The 25,137-nt window shown below is 41.0% G+C and overlaps 1 protein-coding gene across 2 annotated transcripts in view; it reads left to right on the forward strand.

Moving 5' to 3' along the window:
- Positions 1 to 25,137, forward strand: part of RCAN2 (regulator of calcineurin 2) — an 84,749-nt gene that overhangs the window by 41,864 nt on the left and 17,748 nt on the right. Inside the window, exon 1 of one of the 2 annotated variants that reach the window (XM_036379682.2) lies at positions 394 to 670. The exons of the other annotated variant lie outside the window; for it this stretch is intronic. Within the exon in view, the coding sequence (XP_036235575.1) occupies positions 584 to 670 (87 nt within the window). The 5' untranslated portion in view covers positions 394 to 583. Of the gene's footprint in view, positions 1 to 393; positions 671 to 25,137 lie in introns of those variants that run through there. 2 annotated transcript variants of the gene reach the window in all.

Below are 25,137 nucleotides of genomic sequence, written 5' to 3' on the forward strand. Positions count from 1 at the left end.
TGCTCTGCCGTAGATTTTCAAGTATAGTAAAGTAACAAATGTTACCTTGAGATTAGTGGCTTTAAATGCTGGGTTAATTTACACACAGAGTGGAGCTTTCAGTGTCAGGCGATCTCTTTCTCTTTTTTCTTTTTTTTTTTTTTTTGCCACCATAAGCACTCAGCTGAAACAACAGCTATGACTCAGTTGACAGTGAACGCTGCTTGAATTGATTTAGTCCGAGTTCAGATTTAGCACATAATCATGTTCAATTTGATCCACTGTGCTGCCTAGAGATAAAAGGGTTGAAAAAATAGATTTAGCTTATGTCAGTCTTTGTGGTGATGTCATTGCCATGAGAGATGGAATAGCGCTGTTACTATGCTGTGCCTGCTCAGTTGGTGGGTGTACGGGGGACAGGCAACCAGCAACTCACTTTAAGTGCACAGAGCTCGTGTTGGAGGCTTGCAGGCATTGCCAGCGCTGAAACTGAATCTTGGACTGTTCAATTGCAGTACTGAAGATTTTTTTTTTAATTCTTTTGTTGTTTTCTTGTATCGTTTGTGACTCTGAGCTTGCCTAACTCAGTGTACAAAGGCGGGGGATGCCAGCCCGTAGCATGGACTGTGATGTTTCCACTCTGGTTGCCTGTGGGGTTGATGTGGAGGTTTTTGCCAGCCAAGAGGTTAAGGTATGCGCCTGCAATCCTTTTGTTGCTTCTTAGAAAAGCCTTTGGGAGCAATAGGCATTTGTATGTAGCAATTGACAATAAGGGGGCAGATGAGATTCTGCTGCGGTGGTAAAAGAAACGCAGTTTAAAAAATCTGTTAGTTAAGGGAGAGAAATATGGGAAAGGAAACGTGTCTGCTTTTTTCTGTGTTTTGATAAGCTGAAAGAATAGCCTGGTGTTTACTCTTTAATGATGTAAGAAATGGGTTATATAACTGACATCTGTGCATATGCATGTTTCATATTCATAAAAAAATCTTTCATTGTTAATTTTGTCAAGTTATTTTTAGTCTAGTGTCACTTTTTAGATCAGCTTTGCCATAAATGTTATTTATTGATGTTGATAACCTTCAGATATCTTTACTCAGTCGAACAGTAGTGGTTTCTTTCCTTCACATTCAAATCAAATATGCAAACATAAATTTTTTGTGAAGGGCTAAAAGTTTGTAGTAAGTATCTTTGTGCATCTGCAGTGTAACAGAACACAAAAAGTTATGCATCTTGCATATCATATGCATACCTGAAAAACAATGCTTAAATCTAAGGCTTGATATTCAGGGCTCATAGTCTCTTAATTAGACAACTGCTGTAGAAAAGTCATTGTGTGTAATTGCTTACTGTTGAAATCAATTATCTTTTTCATTTATTCTCATATTATTGCAAGAAAATCACTGCAAATTAAGTTTGAAAGAGGAATTCTAAGTATGCTTTTCACAGATCATCTGAAAGAGCTCATAGATGTAATACAGTGATATTCACAGTGATATTCAGCAGTTTATAAAGGACAAAGGTACAGACAAAATTAGTTTCTAATCTGATGGTACTTAGTATTGAAAGACTGGAACAGGGTAAAAAGGATTTACAAATTGGAGGTCAAATTTTGAACCTCTGCTCTGTTTGGTTCTGAGTCAAACATTAAAGCCACTGGAAATAAAACTACTTTGATTTGCAAGAGGCTCTGATGATTTTTATTTGCCTGTTAGTCTGTTAATGTATGAGATCATTTATACTTTATACAGGTGCTTTTGTGTTGGCATCAAGAGATTCTTCTTAATTTAAGAATCTTTTTCTTAACAGTTTAGTAGTGAATTTAGAGATGAAAAAGTGAGTAATTCAGAGGAATGATTCAGGTGAGGAGCCTTGCCTGCGTTGGGACATGTTTCTTGTATTATTTTGAAGTAGTAAAATGTTTATCTGCTTATTCATTTTTCTTTTCTTTTTTTCTCTTTTTTTCATTTTAGAGCATGTTCTTTTAACATGTAGGATTTACATCTGCATTGATATGATCTTGTTTCTGGGTCTTTTTGTGTCTGGTCCATGTTAGATGTAAGACCGTGCAAGAAATTAAAGTAGTAGTGAGCTTCTTGTATCCTCATGCTGCTCATATGTCAGTAGCAGGCAAAATCAAAATTCTGACTAACATAAATCAGCAGAAAGCATTCCAGTGACTTGGGTAAGATTTAGATTAGCCTGATTTAAGCTGCAGCATCTATAAAGTGTGGGCCAGGAGTACAAGATAAGAGAACAAAAGGGTTACAGAGACATTACAGGAATTGTAACCCTTTTGTGTTTCTTGGACTTTCTGTACCTTGTTTGCTTTGGCTGAAATTGCCCTGTTTTGCTTTTTTCCCCCCACCATATGTTAGAATTAAAATGTTGATTGCAAAGACTTTGGGTATATTTACAGTGGGGACTGCACTGCAGACTGCACTGCAGCCTAGAAACGCAAAGTCTGCTTGGAAGTTGCCTGGCTTAGAGGCTGTGAGCAGCCTGTGCTCCGTGACCCACAGCTCACTGCAGCTCCTTTCCAATGGGTTTGTCCCCAAACTCTGTTCTGGAGGCTGTGGGCAGCTCTGTGCTCATCCCCAGACTCCCCATGCAGCAGCCTGCAGTGTGGGCATCCTCTTTGGGAAAGTTTCACCACTGCTGATAATTTAAAGCTGGAGATACCTACTGCTCTTTGCTCACATCCTGGAGAATTGCAGGGAAAAGAACAGTATGGGGGGTGGTTTTGGTTGGTTTTTTTTTTTGGTTTGTTTTGTTGTTTGTTTTTTTTTTTTTAATGCAAAAGGGTTCACTTCAAAGTGAGGTTTTTTGGTGACAGTGTGGTCACAGCATAGAAAAGTTTATGTTGACATTGATAGGATGAGGATCAGATTTAGGGTTAAAAAGGAAGGAGGCTGTTGCTGAGAAGAGATGGGTGTGGAAGTTGAAGAGCAAAAGCAAGTGCAGAATTCCTGTCTTCTCCACCTACCCTGTGAGTACCCCTCTGCCCAGCCCTTTTGTGGGTCAGCCTGAAGGCACAGGTAGCATGACAACTGAAGTCCAGGCTATTGTCACTTCTCTAATAGAAGGTTTTATTGCAGAGAATCTTCTCCCTGTGTGAAGGGAATGTTCCCTCAGTGGTAGAACAGATACTGAAGATCTTAGAGTATGTGTGGTGCTTGGTGAGATTTGCTAAAATGAGCAATTGAGTCCTGTAGAATAGTTCTCTGATGTCAGTAAGGGTTGTGTTCAGGATTTAGGATATGCTTACAGCATATCTCACTTTTATTTCGGTTTAGGTTTAGAACTGACATGAGGCTTGGGAGAAGGATGCTGGTGTTACTGAGCCATTGTTCTCCCAGGAGGTTTAGGGAGAAGGATGCTGGTGTTACTGAGCCATTGTTCTCCCAGGAGGTTTAGGGAGAAGGATGCTGGTGTTACTGAGCCATTGTTCTCCCAGGAGGTTTGGGAGAAGGATGCTGGTGTTACTGAGCCATTGTTCTCCCAGGAGGTTTGGGAGAAGGATGCTGGTGTTACTGAGCCATTGTTCTCCCAGGAGGTTTAGGAAGAGGATGCTGGTGTTACTGAGCCATTGTTCTCCCAGGAGGTTTGGGAGAAGGATGCTGGTGTTACTGAGCCATTGTTCTCCCAGGAGGTTTAGGAAGAGGATGCTGGTGTTACTGAGCCATTGTTCTCCCAGGAGGTTTGGGAGAAGGATGCTGGTGTTACTGAGCCATTGTTCTCCCAGGAGGTTTAGGAAGAGGATGCTGGCAACACGGAGCTGTTGCTCTGCACTTTGCAGTGTGTGTTGGCCACAGCTGCAGGCTAGGGGTGTGAGGAGCTTGCCAGGACTGCAGTAGCAGAGCTTGGAGTGTTGGGCTTTGGAGCAGCAGTTCCCACAGCAGGTGGCCATGGGGACTCCTGGAAGTTGCCACTTCTCAAGAGCATCGGTCCCTCAGAGCTGCAGAATTCTCATACAAAGCTGGCTTTGGGCACAGGACTTGGAGCAGAGGGAGCTCTCCAGCTTATTGCTGCTTTTCCACCTCTGGAGACCTTATTCTGTAGCCATTATGCTCTTAGAATCTGGCATTCAGGCTTGGAAACACTCTGTTTCCATTTGGCCTCTGGAGCAGGGGAGCACTTATTTAGTACTGAAGGCTTTTTGGTTGCTGCATTTGGAGCTGCTCATCCTCTCTGAAAAGCGGCTTGTGTGGGTACCTTGGCAGTGGCAACTTGCCCCCAGCACTGACACCACAAACCCATCCAACAAGCCCTTCACTTCTGATCAGCTGCTGCTTTGAGTTGGCTTTTCTAATCCAGAAATTGGGTCAGGCTAATCAACATGCCACTGACTGTAGATCAGGAACTAGAAGAGTTGAGAAGAGAAGGCAACCAGAGGAATCACAAAGTGCAGTTCTGCTTTGAAGTTCACCTGGATAATTAAGATTCTTTCGGTGCCTCTAGATGATAATTTCATGTAATGATCTTTGTTACATAAGCAATTAGTTAATGAATATCTTGTTTATTTCTAATAGAGGAATCCCAGACATCACTGAAACAGTGGAAGAGAATTTAAACTTGTATTTCTTACTCTAAGCAATGTGTCTTTTATATGATTAATTCTACATATTCTCTTCTCATTTTTGTTCTCACAGACCATTCCATTCAGAAGCAAGGTAGGACTGGGGTGACTTGGCATTCCTATAAGAGAGAAGAAACACTAATGATCCAGATGGATCACATCCTGAAGACAGTACTGTAATGTGGATGGGACCATTATCTTAACACAGGGATAAAACCCAATGTGTACATGAGCCAGGCAACAAAGGGCAATAGTAGGAATAGTTTCACTATTTGGACTGCTGCTTTGGAGGATTAATCCCTATTGGAGCAGAATCTCTGTCAACCTGTAAACTCATTTCTCAGTTCAGATGCTCCAGTGAGCACCCTGCTAATGGAAATTGTTTGGGATGGATGGGTGGGAGGTTCAGTCACTGTCCTGCAGTTGCCTATCAGAGGTTTAGCAGTCTAAACTTCTGAGGTCTAAAGGGCAAAAGCACACTAGATGCTTGTGGTTTTTGCTCTCCACTTCAATTCTCCACTTGTCTAAGTGGCTCATTCACAAAGATGTTCTGAGGTTTAAAGTTTAAGTACTCTAAGGCCAGAGTCAAGTGAAGAAAATTGGAGAAAGGGGGAGAAATGTTGCTGCCCCTCTGGATGGTGCCAGCTGTCCAGTGGCAGGAAGCATGACTTGCTGGGAGAGTTTCTGGGTTTCTGCCTTTACATCCTTCTCCTTAGCCATGTGAGCTTGATCCGTGGGAAGAGTCTGTTGCACAGTCATAAGACTTCACAGACGGGCTCTAAGGAGGGAACCAAACAACAGCATGACTGCCAAAAATACCCTGATGGCTCGAAAGGCCTGCTCTGTACCTTCTCTTGGTATTTTCCATAGTTGGTAGTTCTTTCTAATTGCAAATAAGGTTGAGTCTGGGAAATCTGCATGATCCAAGAGTTCTGGAGAAATAGACTTGTGTGTCTTTTGATCTCTGCTGACTGTCTGTCTTGATCTGGAGCAAGTAATGGAGAGGAGCTTTCCAAATGCTGTAGTGCTGTTTCCAGGACACTGACCCTGCTCTTGGCTTCAGGGTCAGCACAGAGAGACTCTGACAGCAAAGCTGGGGCTTGTGCAGCCGGTGCTGCTGCACACTGAGGTGCTCCCAGTTCCAGTCACAGGCTGGGCTTTGTCTCTGTCCTTCTAACACCCTTATGGGAAGGCAGCTGGACTCTTTAGGGAAGTTCCCAAAGAAATGATTGAATGGTAAGACTTCTGAAGGTCATAATATGCTCTTTAGGCTGATCTTCACTTATTTGTTCTCGCTTTTCCCCTACCTCAGAAGAAGGGGGGTGCTGCTATTTCACCAGAGATTGGTGGCAGCTGCAGGTGTTTACACACCTCTGAATATGGCAAAGCTTCTCCATCTCCTTCTTCACCCTTTTAATGCTAATAGGGAGCAGCAAAGCAAGTCAGAGGGCTTTGTATTTTCTCTGATCCTCCTTTCTATTGGAAGTCACATGAAGATATTTCCCTTTCATAAGGATAGCTAGACACTTAGTAATTTGTCAAATGAAAATAAATAACAACTAGAATGTGTTGGTAGAAGGTGCAGAATTAATCCAAGGCAGGTAATAAGGTAAGATGGAGCTTGTAATTCTACTGACAAATGGCCCAGCCTGTGTGAGGAGCACTGAAGAGATGGTGATTTTCTTAAGCAGATTTGAAGAATTAATCAGTGCAGCTGTAGATTGATGTACTTGTAATATGGATACATGTGTGATACTGATTTTTCATTAAATAATTACTTAAATTATTACAATTTTAGAATAAAATTAAAATTCTCAGAAGAACCGAGAGAGATAAAGTACCCAAGTTCTTTCTCCTCAAAAAAATAATTATCAAGGACACATTATTTTCAGGTCTGCAGTGATCCAGTCTCATTTTCCTCTGAAGGTGCTGTAGATGTGCACTCTTTTGTCTCAAATTTTACTGATGCTGTTTGCTGCTGCTTAGCATGACTAAGATTTGATACTGAGCAGTGTTGCAGGTTCTGAGGCAGAGGTCTGCACCAACCTTTTATGTATCTTTAGGAATTTTTTAGTAATTTATAGCAATTTTTTTTTTCTCATAGACTAATGTACATGCTTAGTGGTTGGAGAGGTCTTCCTTTAATATTTTCTACAGGTGATTCTACCAGAGGCCTTAAATAATCTCAGTTTTGATCATTCAAGTGCTAAACAGCCTGTTTGCTTTGGAAGATGCTGCCTAATCATATGCTAGAGTGCAAGCAACCGTGGCGGCATGGTCTTGAGCAGAGAATTCTTCCTTGGCAAAAAGACACTGAGTTTGTCAAACACTTGGCTGACACACAGCCTGCCAAGGACCAGAAACCAGCCAAGCCAAGCTCCAGTCAGTGGCCACTTGCTGGAAGACTGTGTTTTCCATGCACATTTTACAGTGGCACCAGCATTGTGTGCATGAGCCTGTCCTGAAGATTTCCCCCTCTAATACGATTTTCAATAAGCAAGGCCAACAGAATTGAAATTTTCCTTCTAAAGGCCAACAGAATCAAAATTTCCCCCAGGGGAGACTTCTTCCCTTTCTTTTCCTTATTGGCAATGTCTCTAAAAAGCAAGTGCAGCCATGGAGTTTGGCTCCAGCCTGTTTTCCATCTAGGATTCTGTTTGATTTCTGCTTTGTCCATGTCCATTCCTGGAAGCACAGACTGCCTTCTCACAACATCAGTGTCCTTGTGATGCCTTTAACTATCCCCACATGGATTTCTCTTGGTGCTGAATCAAGGAGAAGCCTTTGGTTTTAGCAGTTGTGATGGAGCAAAGAGCTCTGCTGTCCTTGCAAGGTGGGAAAACAGCTGGATGGGTCCTTGTAGAGCTGGATGCTGCAGCAGCATCTCCATGGCACCTTCTCTTCTGTACACCTTGAGTTGCTGGAAAACCTCAGTGATGTTATAGGTAAAAAGTTCCAAGTGTTCTCATTTGCACATGGAAAACTAAGGAACCAGGAAGTAAGTTCTCTGCTTAGGAAACTGGATTTGGCATGCAAAGCTGGTGTAATTAATAATTCTTGCTTTTATTAATCATGTTCTGTAGATGTTCAGTCTCAAATGTTGTTGAGCTCTAGGCATTTTCCAGAGACCAAGGAGCTTTGCTGAGTTAGTAGCTGATTTTGGTTGGTTTTTGGTGGGGGTTTTTGTGGTTTGTTTTTGTTGGGGTGTGTGTGTTTGTTTGTTGTCTTGTTTTTAATTTGCCCAAACTTGCTGCTTTTCAGAATCTGCATTTGATTCTGGCAGACAGAAAGACTGACTTTATCTTACAGGATGGCTTCATATTTATCAGGAGCATGGAAGAGCCTCCAGTTTTGCAGCACCAGGTAGTTCCACCTGTTGAAATAATAGTCCCTGAGCTGAGAAACCCAATGAACCCATTGAGCTCTGAGCAGAGGCAACAGGCAGCTGTACAGGGGAATTTCTGCAGCTCAATTTGCCACTTGCAGAAGAATCTCTCTGCTTCATCTGTTGCAGTGAGGGATATGTTTGCTGTTAAAAGGTGGAGGCATCCAGAGGGCTGAATCATGCAGCAGGACTTCTGCTGCACAGGCAGAGAGAAGCCACTTTTTTATTCATGTAGGTCAGATGTGCTGGTGTGAGGCAGATGAACAAATAATGGTAAAAAACCTGCTAATCCTCTCAATAAAAGATATTCCATATATGGAGAAGATAAGAAGATGATTGTTTTATTTGCTGTACAAATTTTACTCAAACATTGCCATCCTCAAGTTTCATCATCCTTTGCTGTGTATCTTTGTGCCTGGTGACAAGGTTCATTCAGTTTTGGCTACTTGTCCACATTTCTTAGAGAAAACCTATAACTAAACCACTGAGAATAAAAACTTTTGAATTGTCTGAATAATTACGTCTATGCTGACAAATTTGGTCCTGGCCTCAGTGTCAGCACATGAACAGGTGCACATTAACCTCAAAGCAAATGTTGGTTGTGGTGGGGATGTGGTGGAGTATATTTTGTTTTGTTTGGGGGATTATTGTTTTATTTCCTACTACTGATAGAAAAGCAAAACCAAAAGCAACCCACCAGGAGAAATGGTCTTTCTCCCCCAGAGAACATATTTTTAAGAGAAGCAAGTATCTCTAAGGGGCAAATCATAGGTGGAACTGTTCTGAGATGAGGGAGGAGGAAATCAGTTGTTATTCAAAATGTGGCCAAAATGAGGAAGAGGAGCATGGGGATTGAGAGGAGGGAAGTCACTCTGATGAAGTTCCTCTGTTGGAAGGACCAAGAGTGGGGAAAGCTCCTGTGGAGGCTGGGGCAGGTGGTGGCAGGACTGGTGTCTGTTGGGGGTAATAGCAGCAGGGGAGATGGGATGGAAGGAGAGCCCATGAAAACAGGAGCAATAATGGAAGACCAAGGTGAGAAGAGATGACTTTGACTTCTTGTGCTGTAAGTGGAGTGATTTAAGGGCGGAAGATGATACAAGATGCTGGAAAGACCCATTGATAGTCTAAAAAATGAGGATTTTGTGACAAAGCTTTCATCAAGCAGGTGTTATGCATCATTGAAACCTTAGTTAAATTAATCTTGACAGCTTTCTGCTTTACTGAAAGCATCTTCCACAGGCTTCCATCCCACCTCCAGGTAACAAAATCCCTTTGTAAATGGGTACTCTGGGCTGCTGCCACTCTGCTTTCAGTTCCTTCCCTCAAAACTTTTTGCTGTTAAATATCTCAAAAGGAATTAAATGATTGAACATGACTAAGCTACATATGCACACAGAAAATAATTTGGAAACCTTATAAAAAAAAATCTCTTTTTATATATTCTATTCCCACTTCCTCTGTCTTTCTACTTCATCCTCCTGGAATGCAAGAAGGAATTTTGTGTTTTCCCTTGTTTTTGTTCAGTATGGTAGATGATATTAGAAACAAATAACAGTAATTTTTAAACTGTTGGAAATAACCAACCAGTAGGTGAAACAGTAAGACAGATATCAGATTATGAGACTGTTCTGGGTACAGTTTTTTTAGCAAATGGAGGTAGGTAATTTTATTTGGTTTTCAGGTTTGATTTTAGCAATTGAAGAAATTAATAATGGCAAGTACTGTTGGTGAAAATTATTATGAAGTTAGCTTTTGAAATAAAGTCTGAAGTCAGAGGAAAATAATTTTTCTGAAAAGTCATTTTCAGTGACCTTATGGAGCTGGTAAATAGTGTCTCCTAAGAAGATTATCTGAGAGACCAAGAAGACCATGAGAATTAGCAGCTAAGGAGGCACTTTTGAATGCATAATGGAGATTATCTATCCTGATGCAAAGGATAGATGGAACATACAATGAGAGATTGTTAGGGCTACATCAGATACTCCTTTTGCTTTAGAGCAGTTTAAGGATTTAAATATAACATGAAAATCAAGTGTGCAAAATCACCAAATAGGTTTCCATTATCAGAGATTTTAAATAAGAACAAGGGAAGTCTTGTGATATATAAAAATTAGGAGGAAAACACTGTGTAAATCCATTAACAGCAAGATACATAATGTGGGGAGGGTTATGGTGTAACTGATTTCATTTATGTTATATAATAACACAGATAATTACCTAAATTAATAGAGAAAGCAACCCTAGTAGTGGCCACAGCAGAGAAAAAACTGCTAAAAATGCAGGGGTAAGACAAATATTTAAGTGTACAGGAGCTGTTAAAATCTACCTGGGTATGCTTAAGGATGCAGCTGAAATAATTCTTTACTATTTGAAATGATCTTTTAAGAATTCATAGGTTACAAAGAGACTGCTGAGGATGAGAGATTAAAAAATGACATTTGTGTTTAAAAGGGGGAGAGGAGAAAGACCTGAACAATTACAGATATTTTTATCTGACTCAGATTTTGGAAATAAGTTTGGAAGTACTTTGGAAGTAACTAGGCCTGGATTGTTAGACCAAGTCATGTCAAATCAATGTGCCTTCCTTGTTTGACAGGGCAATGGGATAAGTGGGATAAAGGAGATGTGGAGTGTAGATATTTTGACTAAAGCTTTCACACTGTTCAAGTCATTTCCATAAGTAATCTACATTCAAAATATAATTTCCATAAGGTGGGTGCATAGTTGTTTACAGAATGTCAAAACCAGAACCAGTTCATCTCAAATGGTGAAGCCATTTAAGTGGATGAGCTCACATGTTCCTTCCTGAAAGCAGGTTGAGAATAATGGCAGTAGTCAAAAGGGAAAAGCCTCAAAAAAAGTGTGAATGACACTGTGTTAGTAGGGCAGGGTCAAAATTCTGAACAACCCTTGCTCAAAAAACAGGATGAAATTTAGTGCAAGAAGAAATAAATCAGTCACAGCTGTATAAAGACATTCTCATGACTAAACAGTTGTGTGAAGCAAATCTCTTGAGTTCTAGTGAACAGCAGTGGATAATTAGCAGCAGTATCACACTTCTGTCAGCAAAACAAATGTGGATTTACTGAATGGTTTGGGTTAGAAGAGACCTTCAAATATCATCTTGTTCCACCCCTGCTGTGGGCAGGGACATTTTCAACTATCCTAGGTTTCTCCAAGCCCCATCCAGCCTGGCCTTGGACACTTCTGGGGAAGAATTTCTACCCTAAGTCCAATCTTAACCTGCCCTCTTTAGTTTAAACCCATTGCTCCTTGTCTGTCACTACAGGCCCTGGTAAAAGTCTGTCTCTGTCTTTCTTATAAGAGTCTTTCTCCATCTTATCTTAAGTATCCCAAGGCTGCCATAAACCTCAGAACTCCTAAAGCCTTTTCTTCTCCAGCCCAAACTCTCTCAGCCTTTCCTCACAGGAGAGGTGCTCCAGCCCAAGTTTGTTGCAGCTGTGCTGTTTGTCCCTGGTGAGACTGGTTAGAATTTTCAGATGCACATTTTCTTGTGTAGAAAGGAGATTTTGTGTTGCTACCTTGTTTACAGAGCCTAAGAAGAAAACCACTGAGCTGTGAAAAGTAGTACCTTTATCTTTAGAAACAGCTGATTCCATGAGAGGAACTGCAGGCTGTGTGACCAGCCAGCTTTCTGCAGGCGGCTGCCAGTCCTTGAACCACAATTGGAGAGTTGTTGAGCTAAAAAAAATTCTTATTAATCAAGACAGCTGGGAGCAAAGCCAAATGCTGGGCCATAGCAGAAATGAACATGCTGCTTATGTTAGACAAAAGTAAATTATTAGTGTACTTAAAATTTTAGAGGCTTGGAAGCTGATGTGCTTTTGCCTGATTTTTTTTTTAATAAGTGAATAAAGGGGAAAGATGTTTAGCTATCTGCTTCATGCTTTTGTAGCAAATTATTAGACTGACACTGTTGAAAAACTGTAGTGATGTAAGCAGGCTGCCTGCAATCCTAACTCCCAAAGTGGTGATATTTTTTGGCAAGGAGTGTGCATACAGTATTCTACTGGATGGCATACAGTAGTAATCACAAAACAAGAGTTTACTCAATGCATGTTGTATCCTACAATACAGTAAAGAATATTTTTTCATGTCATTGTCTCAGTGTAAAATTCCTCCTTATACAGTTTCATAGTTTATGTGTTGTATAGTGAAATAGAAGCAGAGCAAAGGAGTAACAATTCTATAAAGAAAAGGTCTTGGATAAGGGGAATTTACTTTGGGAATAAGTAGTTGGTATAAGGATGGTAAAATCATGGTATAATAGGAGTGTACACTTGTGTGTAAAATGAGGTGTGGATGATAATGCTGCAGGTTGGTACCTATTTAATTACTCTATTTTAGAATCATAAAATTACCAAATCACAGCCTGGTTTGGGTTGCAACAGACCTTAAAGATTATCCAGTCCCACCTCCTGCCATGGCAGGGACACTTCCACAGACCTGGTTGCTCCAAGCCCTGTTCCACCTGGTCTTGAATGCTCCAGGGAAGGGGCAGCCACAGCATCTCTGGGCAGCCTGTGCCAGGGCCTTGCCACCCTCACAGGGAAGAATTTCTTCCTGATACCCAATCTAAATCTGACCTCTTTCAGTTGAGGCCACTTACTTATATGAAGGTACCCTCATTGGTTTATTCCCCACTAATGTTTTCCATTAAATTTGAAGTTTATATGTAGCAAATCCAGTTATATTGTGTTTCTGGTTTGAGTATCCCTTGGAGAAAGTCTGGACTATGCTGAGCATGAATGTATTCACTTTTATAAGTTGATAATTTGCCCTTCTTAATTTAATACTAATATCCTATACTGATTAAATACACAATGTCCATTTCAATTCAAAAGTGTAAATGCTGTTCTTGGGGCTACAACTGATGCTGCTTCTGCAGTGCAGTGATTGCAGCTGGATGCAGGCACAGTCCATGCATCAAGCTGAGTGGTCTGGGACACCCTCTGAACTCTGAAGATGTAACCTCCACAGGGAACAGGTGGCTTCCCTTTATTTTGGACAACTGCTTCCACCAGATTTGGCATCCCACTTCTCCTATCATTTAGAATCTATATGCACCAAAAAAACTCCTTGACCTCAAGTCCAGACTCCTTGAGTCTGCACAGTGTCATGGGAGGCTTAGGTGGAATTCCCCAGAGGGTGATTGGGCACTGAGTGGGCTCCCCAGGGAATGAGCTCAAGGAGTGTTTGAAAAACACCCTCAGGCACAGGGTGGGATTGTTGGGGTGTCCTGTGCAGGGCCAGGAGTTGGACTTTGGTCATCCTTGTGGGTCCCTTCCAGCTTTGGATGTTCTTGGGTTCTCCATGTTTATCTCCAGCATTCCAGACTGGCACAAGGGCATTTGCAGGGCAAGTGCAACACAGAGCCAGTGTGAAACAGTGCCACAGGGCAAGAAACTATGGGACACTGATTATTTTTGTGTCCTAGTTATTTGTAAAAAACTTGTTCATAAAAAGAAAAAAATCTCAATTTGTTACCACTCTGCTTGCCAGTCACAGGGCTCGTTCCTTCTCACCAATTGCTCTGGATCTGTGGACAGCAGCTTCAGTTTCATAATCCCACTCCAGTATCTTTTTAATATCATGCTGTTACTGATATATTTTTCACATCAGGAAATGAAAATGATTTTGATGAAGAGCAGTGCTAGTTTTAGCTCTAAGATAGGATTAGTCTACGTTTCCAATTCTTGTTTCTAAACAGAATTCGTGCCAACTGGAAATTTTCCAGTTGGTTGAAAAATGACATGGGAGCAGTTTGGTCAGGAATATTTGCTTTTTCACCCTGGGGCTCCTTCTGTCTGCCTAATAAAACAATTACATCACTGTAAGACTGAAATTCCCTGTGCTGTCTGGAAGTGGATGGTACTAGTGGCTGTTGAGTCAGATGGAAACCTCTGCTTATTTTTCTACCCTTCTGTACCCAGTACAGAACTTGTATCTGTCATCTCAGCCTTTTTGCCTGCTGGAATCTGCTTACTAAGTCCACGCAAATCCTCTTTCCTGGCCTGCACAAGCCCAGTTTTCTGATGTGTACTAAATTCTTGATGTCATGAGGTACTGTAACACTGTAAAGTTCTAGCGGCTAATTAAGTATTGTGGTGCATACTGGAAATTAAAATATGCTGTTGAGGTATTTTTAATAGGCAGGTAAACCATTGTGTGGTGTTCCTTTGGTATTTCAGCATCTGTGCAGCTTGAGATCCTGAGATCCTCTCAAAACTGGGACCTCTGATCGGGAAGAAAACAGCCTCTCCAAGTGTAAAAATGTTTCAAGCACTTTTTCTTTTTTTTTTTTTTTGCCTCACTGAAGTTTATTCAAACTGGAAGGCATGTTTGTTTTTTTGTGGGTCAGTGCTGAACTGGGGGTTCCAGTGACAATCTAGAAGCAGCATGGAGGGAAGAGTGTCTCATCTCTGTTTATGCAGATGCTTTCCATTCATTTTCTGCCATGATGTGCAAAATCAAATTCACAGTTAAACTTTTCAGACTGGTAACAGCATTAAGAGGAATTAGACCCAGCAGATTACAGCTCATTTGAGCCTCCTCTGAGGGCACCAAATCAGTGGATGTGGGAGAATGAGAAACTCACAGTCTTTTATAACTCTTTCAATGCAATGTGTGAACATTAACATTTTAGTCTGTGGAAGTTCTGCTGTTTGAAGTTAAGAGGAACAGACTGTTTTCTGTAGTTATTCCTTTTTCTGAACTGAAATTTTATATATATATATATGTATTTTATATTTATTTATTTATTTATTTACACTGCTGTCTTTATATTTTAGCACAATTCCTGTTGTTTGGAAAAGTCTATATAATATGTAATAGCTTAAAAAAAATCTGTTCAAATAAATGCATCAAGTACAATTGTTCTCTTATAAACAGTTAGTGAAGGAAGGACTACAAGGAGGAAATTAGGTTAAAAAGAAATACAAATACGCATAAAGAATTGCTGATGAACGTGGATTTTCACTGGCAAGTTCCAGAAGGAGATGTGCTCCATTCCTCTGAGCATGTGGCCTCCTCTGGACCTGCTCCATCAGGTCCATGTCCTTTTTGCAGTGGGGTCCTCAATGCTGGATGCAGAAGAGGGGCAGAATCCCCTTCCTCACCTCCTGCACTCCTTGCCTTTGGTCCAGCCAAAGATATAGATGATATATATGAATGTGATGTCAATATCCCCCAGTTTGGCACATTTGTAAACAGGACATTTCCTGCTTTTCCAGCCCACTGATGGTATTTTCTTTAGTTTTCTTTTTACCACTTCCTTACATGTTTATCTCTGATGCTTCTGTTTATGCCATTAATTCTGAAACACCATTTACTTGTAGTTGATGTAGGTTTGTTAAAGACTCCACTCAGCCACTTGACTGGAGGCAAAGTATTCCCATCCTTGGTTTATCTTCACTGTACAAAGGCCTCCAGTCTCAGAGGCTGCAGCTCCTAGGAGCTGCTCAGAGTACAGACAACAGACCTGCTCGAGTAATTTGCAAATGAAGTGTAAGACAGGGAATGACAGATGGTTGGGACAGACTGGGAAGAGCAAGGAACAGTCAAACAGCACAAGCAGAGCATTAGATAGTGGGCACAGTGCTGCTGGCTGTGACTGGGGGGTCACTGACTGTGGGCTGCAGAGGATGATGATGAGAGGATGTGCATTGGTGGGTCAGGAGTTCCCCTTGAACCTTTTTTCATCAGTTAAGTAACATTTATGGAGCTGCATGATATTAGATTCTATTCTGCTCTCCTAGTTTTGTTTTTTTTTTTTTTCTTCATAGTCACTTTCAAAATTGTCAGTGTCCTTTCCAAATCCAGACAAGTTGAAACTGTATTTTTAGTCCTATTCATGCAGTTTGCAGTGTTAGAGGAGAGGAGAGGGAGAAAGCATTCCCCATGACTGATGAGAACAGCTGAAATGCTATAAATGTTGATCACTGTAGGCAAAACAGTAAATCAGGAATGGGCAATGCAAGCATTTTATTAGTTTAAACTGTCCCATGGCTTGTTCTTGTTTATTTTTCTAGTTTAACTGGGTTGACAATGTCAGGGAATAAGTAGTGTGCATTTTATGGTTGTTTTACAACGTTGCATCTCCAAGACTATAAATAAGACACAGTTTCTCAGCTCTTGGTGTTGCCTTTATTGTAGTTCATCCTTGCATTTAGCATTTTGCACACTGAGGTCCTGATTCTGCATCACAGCAACAGAGGTGTCCCCTGACACTTCCACAGCCTCAGTAACAGTTTTTCAAGAGGCTGAGGTTTCTATACTCCAGTTGGGGATTATGTAAAAATAAAGTGATTGAGAATGAGTTAGGAAAACTCTGGTTCTACTCCCATGGTTTCCCACTGTGGCTGTGGGTCCGTCCTGGCCTCAGTGTCACCACATGAACAGGACAGTGGGGTGGCCTCAGGAGGCCTGAGGACATGAAATTGCAGTTGCCAAAGATCAATGAAAAATAGTGTCATAATAAGATGGATATTTATGTAGCTTTTCTTACAGTATCAAACTTTATACAGTTTAAAGGAAGAAATTCTTTGATGTGAGGGTTGTGAGGCCCTGGCAGAGGTTGTCCTCATAAGCTGTGTCTGCCCCATCCCTGAAAGTGTCAAATGCCAGGTGGGACAGGGCTTGGAGCAACCTGGTTTAGTGGAAGGTGTCCCTGCCCATGGCAGGGTCTGGAACTTTAAGGTGAGCTTTAAGGTCCTTTCCAACCCAAACCATTCTATAGTTCTATGAATATGAATAATTTTCACACAGCTTCTCATAGTAAATAATTTCAGTCCTAGTTTTGTGCACAGGTTTGACCACCAGTCCCTTATTTATTATTGTCTCTAGCACTTCAGTTTGGTTGGGGAGTTATTTTATTCTTCTCCTGGAGTGCCAGCTAACTATTTTTATGAGAGATACAGGCTTGTGTCTACATTAGCATTTTGAGTCTGAGCTGGGCATTCTCATGAGGCAACTTTCCTGTTGCTCTTCATTAACTGTGCTTTTTGTTCACATCACAGAGCAGTTCATGAACTGGATGCCTTTCAGATGAAATTCATATAGAAGATGCACTCTAGGAGTGTGCCTGATATGCTCCAACTGCTAATGGGCATTCAGTCTGTGGCACCTGATCAGAAAGTCAGCACCAACTGTTTTGCTGCAGAGATCTGCTCCTGGAACATTCCTTATTAACATAAATGTAGCAGCTTTTGGTAAAAACTAATTAAGCTTGTTTTTCTTCCTTATTTTGTGTGCTAAATTAAGATAATAAGAACTTTAGAAACATATACACAGTAATTTGTTCCTTTTGCTGCCAATTAATTGTTGGGCTTAACAACAGGAACAAGACAAAAGCAATAGCTGGTATTGTACTATGAACATTCTTAAAACCAATGCAGATGAGCCCCTTGGAGTTCGCTACATACATTATCTACTCAGTTATTGTTTGAAATCTTAAAGCAAACAAAAATAGGCAGTTTTTTCAGGACAGTCTGATTTTTTTTTCACGTCTTTGTTCTTAGCATTATTTTTACCATTCTCAAGCCAAAATGTTAGGCTGCTATTTGGAAAACAAATGCAATAAATCTTCCACAAATCTGTTCAGGCTTTGATTTTTTTTTCCCACTGACAAACACAATGCAAAAGAGAAAAATAAAAGGCAACTATTATGTGATGTTGCACAATGATGGTAGCCAGTACTGGAGTCAAATGTAGCTTTTCAGGGAACAAAGAATGATGTCTCTACAGAACACTCCCCAGCACTGGGGTTGAAACTAATGGATCTGGTCATAGAATGTGCACTTTGCCAGCTGCTTTGAAAGAGCACTTCCAGCATTTCAGGGAGCTCATACAGCATCTGGAACTGGAGTACTTCAAATATGGTGTGCTCAGAAAAGCTGTGGCTGATGATACAGTAAAATAACAGTGTTCCTATAAAGAAGAAATGTAAAGTGTGGATTTTTCTTTTAGCTCAATCGTTGGGTGTGAAATTGAATTGAGAACTCTCCAAACTATATTAAATCAGCCCCTTGGCATTGCCACAGGAACAATTTATTTCATCTTGAAGGAGCCTTTGGTTTCCAGATCAGTGGAGCTAAGCAGGAGGAATGTGCGTCACATTGAGGTAAACAGGGATGTGAGCTGGTTAAAAACAGAAAAGGCAACGCAGCAGAATTCTGTGCCCCTGACATTTGTCAGCCTCTTCCGAAATGTGAATGCATTCCCATTAAGCTTTGGGGCAGATATTATCTCTGTACCTTTTGTTGTGCTGATGAGCTGGAAGAGGAAGGAAAATTTATTTGGTTCAGCTGATTTTTCAAGAGGGACATCTCTGTTGTTCTGTTCACTAGGATGTTTGCAGTGCTCTCATGCCGTGGTGGGCATGTAATGCAGGAGGGCTGGTGAGGGATGGATGCCTCCTCCTGCCAGCATGAGGTGGGACCAGCAAACTTCTTCCAGCTCCTGACCTACTTTTGCCATCAGGGCTCTTTGAGAGATGATGAGTTACAAATGTCTCTACAACACTGTGTAACGTCTGTTAGACTTTCTCAAAGTCCCTCTCTGGACCAAGACACTGGATCTGTAAACAGTAAACATTACATCAAATATTTCTGCTGTCAGAATGATTTTGGCACAATGTGGAGGGCAGAAGCATCCTTTAGGATCTAAAAGTTCTATGCAGATGCCTGTGAAGAGCCCCAGTGTGTAAGGGTAACACAGCAGGATGTGTGAGCCATGGGCCAGGGCTGTGTTTTGTTGCCATTGTGCTCCTGTTTAGGGTTGGTTCACTGCAAATTGTGGGGCAAGGAGGCCACAGAGCATCACTTCTGAAATACAAACTGCATTCTTTACATAGTAAAGCTTAAAGGTATTAGGCTCCCCTTTAAAAGGTTTGCAGTAGTGCAGGCATATCAACCTTCATTTTACTGGAGAGAGCAAGATTTAATGCTTTTTGTAATGCCCCCCATCTTGAAGCCCAGCCTTAAAATTTTTTTGGCTTTACTGTTTTATTTCATCTCTGATTCGCAATTTACCTGACCTTCACCTCTTGAAAACAGGAGAAAGCCAAACATAGAACAACAAACTGAATGGACTGGGGTAGCAAACTGGATTGGTTTGTTCATGTACTGAGGATTGTTCAATTTTGGGATATGCTAATTACTGCCATGTTTAATGTAAATAAACCCAAGCTCTTTCTAGCCCTATCTTAATGCTCTAATCCAACTTCATGAAGAAATGAGCAGGGCTGTGCACTGAGTTCCAAGGTAAGGAGCACATTTTAGACAATACAGTAACCAGAAGGTCATTGTAGAGTACTTTGTGATTCTGATTATCTGACAAAATAGCCACTGTTCCCTGGTTTTCCCCCCTTTCAAAATGTCTCACATGAAGAAATGTCCTTTTAAAATGTACCCTGGTGAATGACAGGTGGAAAGACACATTTTTCCATTCCTGTTGCCAGCTGAGAGATTTCCTTTGGTAACAGAAGAAACTTTCTGCAAACCAACATTCAGACAGTAATACTCAGGGTGAATATTCAAATAATACCCTCCCCCACTTGTAAGGAGGGAATAGGAAGATCCCACACTCTCAGCTACAGCTACCCACAGTGAAAGGTGAAATAAGAAGCTACAACCTGGAGACCTTTGCCTTGAGGGGATCTCTAAATGGTAAATTTGTGCTTTATTCTCCTGCCATTACTTAAAGACAGCAGGACAAGCCCATAGGAATTCTCTATTTATCATCACTGCTTTAAAATATTTCCTCTATTTATAGCACTCCTGGAATTTTAGCTGAGAATCAATAGTGGTTTTTCATATACACTACCAGGATTTCCCAATGAGTTTCATCTTTTTAGAAGCAGAGAATTTGAAGAGGCTGTTGCTTACACTGGCTACTTGTGGGAGTTCTTGCTTTTAAGGAATTTTCACGTGTGAGTTGTATCAAGTTGCTTGCTTCTTTTGTGTGGATCATTAAATAATTGTTAAAAGTACTTCAGATCAACCCAGTTATTTTAAGTTTTCATTAGACAAATCAAGATCCCTTTTTGTTTTCCTCTAGTCTTTCCTCTCCTTTGGTCTTTGAGAACCACAGAAATGCATAGTGCTCTTCTCTAATCTTTCCTTCTTACCCTTTTCATCAAAGCAATTAGGCTTTTTTCTATTTCTGGGCCAGTGGCATTTTGATATGTTACAGGTCTAGTGCTAAATAACTGCCTCAATTTAAGTTTAAATCTTTTAACAGGCAGTCTTTGTTTAATACCAACACTGTTGGTTATTTTAATTCTGCTAATCTCTTTCCCTTTACATTATTTATTGATTTCCTTACAGACAGATGCAGGAAATCCCTCATACTTCAGGTTCTGTTTCCCAAGGCAAGATCCCAGAATCCCAGGACAGCTTGACCTGGAAGGGACCATCTCATTCCAGCCCCTGCCATGGGCAGGGACTCCTTCCACTACACCAGGTTGCTCAGGTCCCTGTCCAGCCTGGCCTTGAACACTTCCAGGGATGGATATCATCCACCTTCACCTCCTGTGACAGGTTCACAACTTCTCTGATCATCCTTGCAGTCTTTTGTTGCTCTTCCATCTTGCCTCCATCTTCCTTAATCGAGGAAGAGGAGAGCCACACAATATCCAGGCTAGGTCATTACAATACCCTTCAGGAGGCTTTGACATATCTCAATGCTGAAATCACTTCAGCTCATATTTTCTAGGCTTCTGTTTTAGTATTTTTGTTAAATGTATGTCACCTTAGTGACTCCTTTATCCCTCTAGAAGTAACTGGTGTGCCCATCCTCTTTGGTATAAACAGGGAATTAATCTGTTCTTAGATTGTTTTTTTCTACAAGACTCTTCAGTGCACAACTTCCACAGTTTTACCAGATTCTGTCTTTTTTCTTGTGCCTCATGAGAGCTGTGTAGAGTTGCAACCAGCATGGCTTGTCTGGAAACAGAATACATTCAACTCTGAGATAGGAGTTTATATCTTACAGGGATATTTATATCCACTACAGAATTAATTTCAGGAAAAACTAATTTCATAATTGTGAATTATATCCCTTTCCCTATTGTGGTTAGTTCCTTGGAGTATCTTTTACATGAATGAAGGTGAAGAATTAAAATAGGAAAAATACTTTCTTTATTTGCTTGCAAAACTCTAGGAAAAGCATTTGGCTAAAGTTCTAAATCACAACCATATCCTAAATCAAATGGTAGCAAGGGTGATAATGAGAGTAAACACACTGAATAATAAAATGTAATTTGGGTTCTGAGTTCTAGGGCTCTAATCCAAAGCTTGCTGATGTCTGTGGAAAGGCTTCCATTGATTTGAATTAGGCCTTGGCTTTTGTCCTGAATGAACACAATACCAGTGGAGCTATTAATGAAAGAAATGTTTGGAAATAAATCACAGGAACTTGCTGTGTCAGAACCCAATTCACTTGCTAATTATGGCTGTCATGTTTTACAATGCTCATTGTGTCGATACTTTGTCATAGTCCCTCACATGAACTAACCAAATTCAATCTTAAAAAAATAATTTGCTGCCACTGCTGTAATTGGAACGTTGTTTCTGGATCATTACTCTGATGTTTGAAACCTTCTTTAACTTCTAGACTAAACCTATTTATGCCAATTATTTCCACTTGTTTTATGCCAATGTGGTCTTCTAGATTTACACCATACATTGGGATTTGTCCTTGCTCTGAACAGTACTGGTAAATTACTGATGACTGTCCTGTCTCCTCTCAGACTTTGTTTTGTTTTGCTAAATAAGCCAAGCATTTAAATTTCTTATTTAGTAAGTTGTTAATTCATGGAATTATGGAATGGTTAAAGATGGAAAAGACTGTAAGGTCATCAAATTCAACCATTAACCCAGCACTGCTGTGATGACCACCAATCCATGTCCCCAGGTGCCACATCCACCTGCCTTTTGAGCACTCCCGGGGATGGTGATTCCACCAACTGCCTGGGCAGTCTGTTCCAATGTCTGTCAACCCCTTCAGTCAGGAAATTGTTCCTAATGTCCAGCCTAAACCTCCCCTGGCTCAGCTTGAGGCCATGTCCTCTTGTCCTGTCCTTGTTCCCTGGGAGCACAGCCCGACTCCCACCTGGCTGTCCCCTCCTGTCAGGAGTTGTGCAGAGCCAGAATATCCCCCTGAGCCTCCTTTTCTCCAGGCTGAGCCCCTTTCCCAGCTCCCTCAGCTGCTCCTCCTCAGGCCTGTGCTCCAGACCCTTCCCCAGCTCTGTTGTCCTTCTCTGGACTCATTCCAGCACCTCCCTGTAACCTTTATCTGGATCTATTCCCATTAATCTGCTTAGGATACAGGCAACAAACCCTGCATTTCTAATGAGCTGCTATAGTGCTCCATACAATGCTGTTAATGCTCTCCTTGCTTTACTGGAAATACTTTTCCAAATATACCCAGCATCTTGTTTCCCTCCCTATGGCTGCATTTCACTGATCTCTGTTACCATGGGACTTGCAGGGTCTTGGTCCCAGATGAGCTCCCATTTAGAGCTAGAAATAGTTTTGATTCAAGGAGGGCATAGGTTTGCCCTTGTCCTCAGAGGCTTTTAGCTCCTGTCTGTCACTCCAGTGCTCATTTCTTCCTTGCATGCTGCTCTGTTTGTTCTCAGCATTGGCTGTCCTAAATGATAACCATCAAGCTGGAGTAATCAGCAGCTTTAATTAGTATGGTCCTACTTTGTGCTAATTTGGTTAATTTAGAAAACAAACAGAAAAGAACTTTGGAAACTGCTAGAGGCACTGAGTGATGGGAGCTGACAGAAGGTGACAGGAAAGAACTGGGGAAAGGTGCCCAGTGTTGGGCAAAGGAATAATGAGATGAAGAGAGGGCACAGGGCCTGGGAGGGAGAAGTGGGAACTTGGGAAGTGAAGGTTGCTCACATCTTCCAGAGCATTAATTGGGCCTCATTGAGACATACTTGGGATGGATGAAGACACTCCAAAATCCCAGAAATAAATGCGTAACTCATGACTTTCTACATTTTGACTTTTTAAGAATAGCAACACTGCTGCTTAACTTTGGATGTTTCCTTTTTTTCCCCACAAGTTTCAAAGTGCTCTGAAAGTTCAAAGACTTACTTTCTAAAAGCATTTAAAAGTACTGAATCCTAAAAGCACTTTAAAAGTTTTGAATTGAGAGGATTATGAGTCTTGAATAATTTATCCACAAAACTTGAAAGGGAAAGAATTTGCTTAGGTCTTTATATTGTATATGATAAATTTTCCTATAGATTGGAATGACCCTGAAAGACTTTTATCCAGATAAGTGCATTCAGCAGATATTAGAAGTCACAGGCAATAGCAATTAAGGCATAAGGCTTTTCCTGGGAATTGATATCAAGCTCAGAGGAGTGAGGATGGCTCAAAATGCAGCTGAGGGCCATTAACTTCACTTGATGATTAATGACCTCTGCTGAGGTCATTATTATTATCAGCTGAAAACATAAAAAAATCCAGATGTATGAATCTTTTTAATGGGAGTTGCAGTTTCAGTCAGTGCAGTGGAAGTGCCCCCACTGTGGATAGACTGCCCTTTAATAATATCAAATACAGAGCTTGATTTCCCTCCTCCCCACAGCGTTTTCAGGAGCGTTAATCAAGGCTGGGTCTCTAAAGCTATGCCAGTAGAAAATTGAAAAGCAAGCAGAATAAAGTCCATAGTGCTTTAAAGTTATCCCAGTGTGGCAACAGCATCCAGGACTTAATCAGCTTTTTTGCAGTTCTCCATCTATCCCTTTCAGTGCCTAATCAGAGTGAGTCTCAGTGTAGCCCAGGAATGTGCCCAGCACATTCCTTGTGCTCACTGTTCTTGGACCCACGTTTGAAATTGTGTCTTCCCTAATGTTGTGTTAGGTCCCTCACCAAGATCTGGACTCTGGCTTGTGTTATAGAGGGGGCAGGGACACAGCCCTGATTGCTGCATCCAGACAGGGAGCATCTTTTTGTTAATAAACAGGTAGTAGGAATAGATACTTCCCAGTGTCCACACAAGTCCATGCATGGTTCGTTCCACTCTTGGTGAAACTTTTTTTTTTATATGATGAATGTTGTTGTTGACTTGTAGAGAAACTAAGAGCTACTACTGGGAAATGTTCACCTTGCTGCTAATTTTTGGCTTATGAGACTTCTGTTATAATGTCTTGATCATTCTATACATACCTACATACATACACACACACACACACACACACACACACACACACACACATATATATATATATATATATAAATATCTTTCTATCTCATATGTATTTAAATTTATTTCATTTTAAAAATGTACTGAAGAGGTCTGAAGTAGGTAATAAAGACAACATGAAGACATAAGCTTTAATTAGCTATGTTTCTGAGTGATGTGTGAGTCCTACTTTACACAGACACTGGGCCCCTGTCCCTTTCTCTCCCTTCCCCCAGCCCTTTTTCCCTGGTCATTGTGAAGGTTGTAGCATCAAAATTCCAATCAGGACAGGACTGAGATGACTGCTGCTTTTGGCTGACCTTTATACAAATGCCACTGGATGTAGGCTTCTGCTCAGGAAAATGGAATTTTCAAAAATATAAGCAAAGCAGATAAAAAGCATAACTGAGGTGTAACAATTTGGACATTGGGTGGTAAGACTAGACCTGCTTGTACAAACCTATGCACTTCAACTGTTTTGGGAATTGCTGCATGCCTTTAGTCAGCCGCTGCCAAAACACAGAGCTCTCACCTCCCTTTTTTCTTTTTCTTTTTTCATTCCTCCAAAGTATCTCCTGCAGTGAGAGGAAGAGGTGAGTGAGGTCAGGCAGAATGAAATGAAAATCATGAAAGCTTAATAGACCATAGGGAGGTTCCTTTGAAGGGGTGCCAGCAATGGAATATCAGTTATGGGGAGGAAGACCACAGAGCTGGCAGTGAATGAAAGGAGATCGGGCGCATGCGCTGTGGTGTCACAGCCCTGGCTGTGGAGCTGGGCTGCTTCCCTGTTAACTCCTTAATAAATGTCCCACTCTGACAGTAGTTACTCCCACAGTGCTGTTAGTGCTCCCTGATGCAGCTGCACTGTGCTTCTGGATGAATTTTTCTGAGAAGTTTTGAATTCTTTGTTTTGCAGGTAAGCTCAATAGATGAGAACTGAAGTATTGATGAGATTACATAAATTGCATTT

This window comes from Molothrus ater, chromosome 3 (genome assembly GCF_012460135.2).
Source record: "Molothrus ater isolate BHLD 08-10-18 breed brown headed cowbird chromosome 3, BPBGC_Mater_1.1, whole genome shotgun sequence".
Classification (NCBI taxonomy): Eukaryota; Metazoa; Chordata; class Aves; order Passeriformes; family Icteridae; genus Molothrus; species Molothrus ater.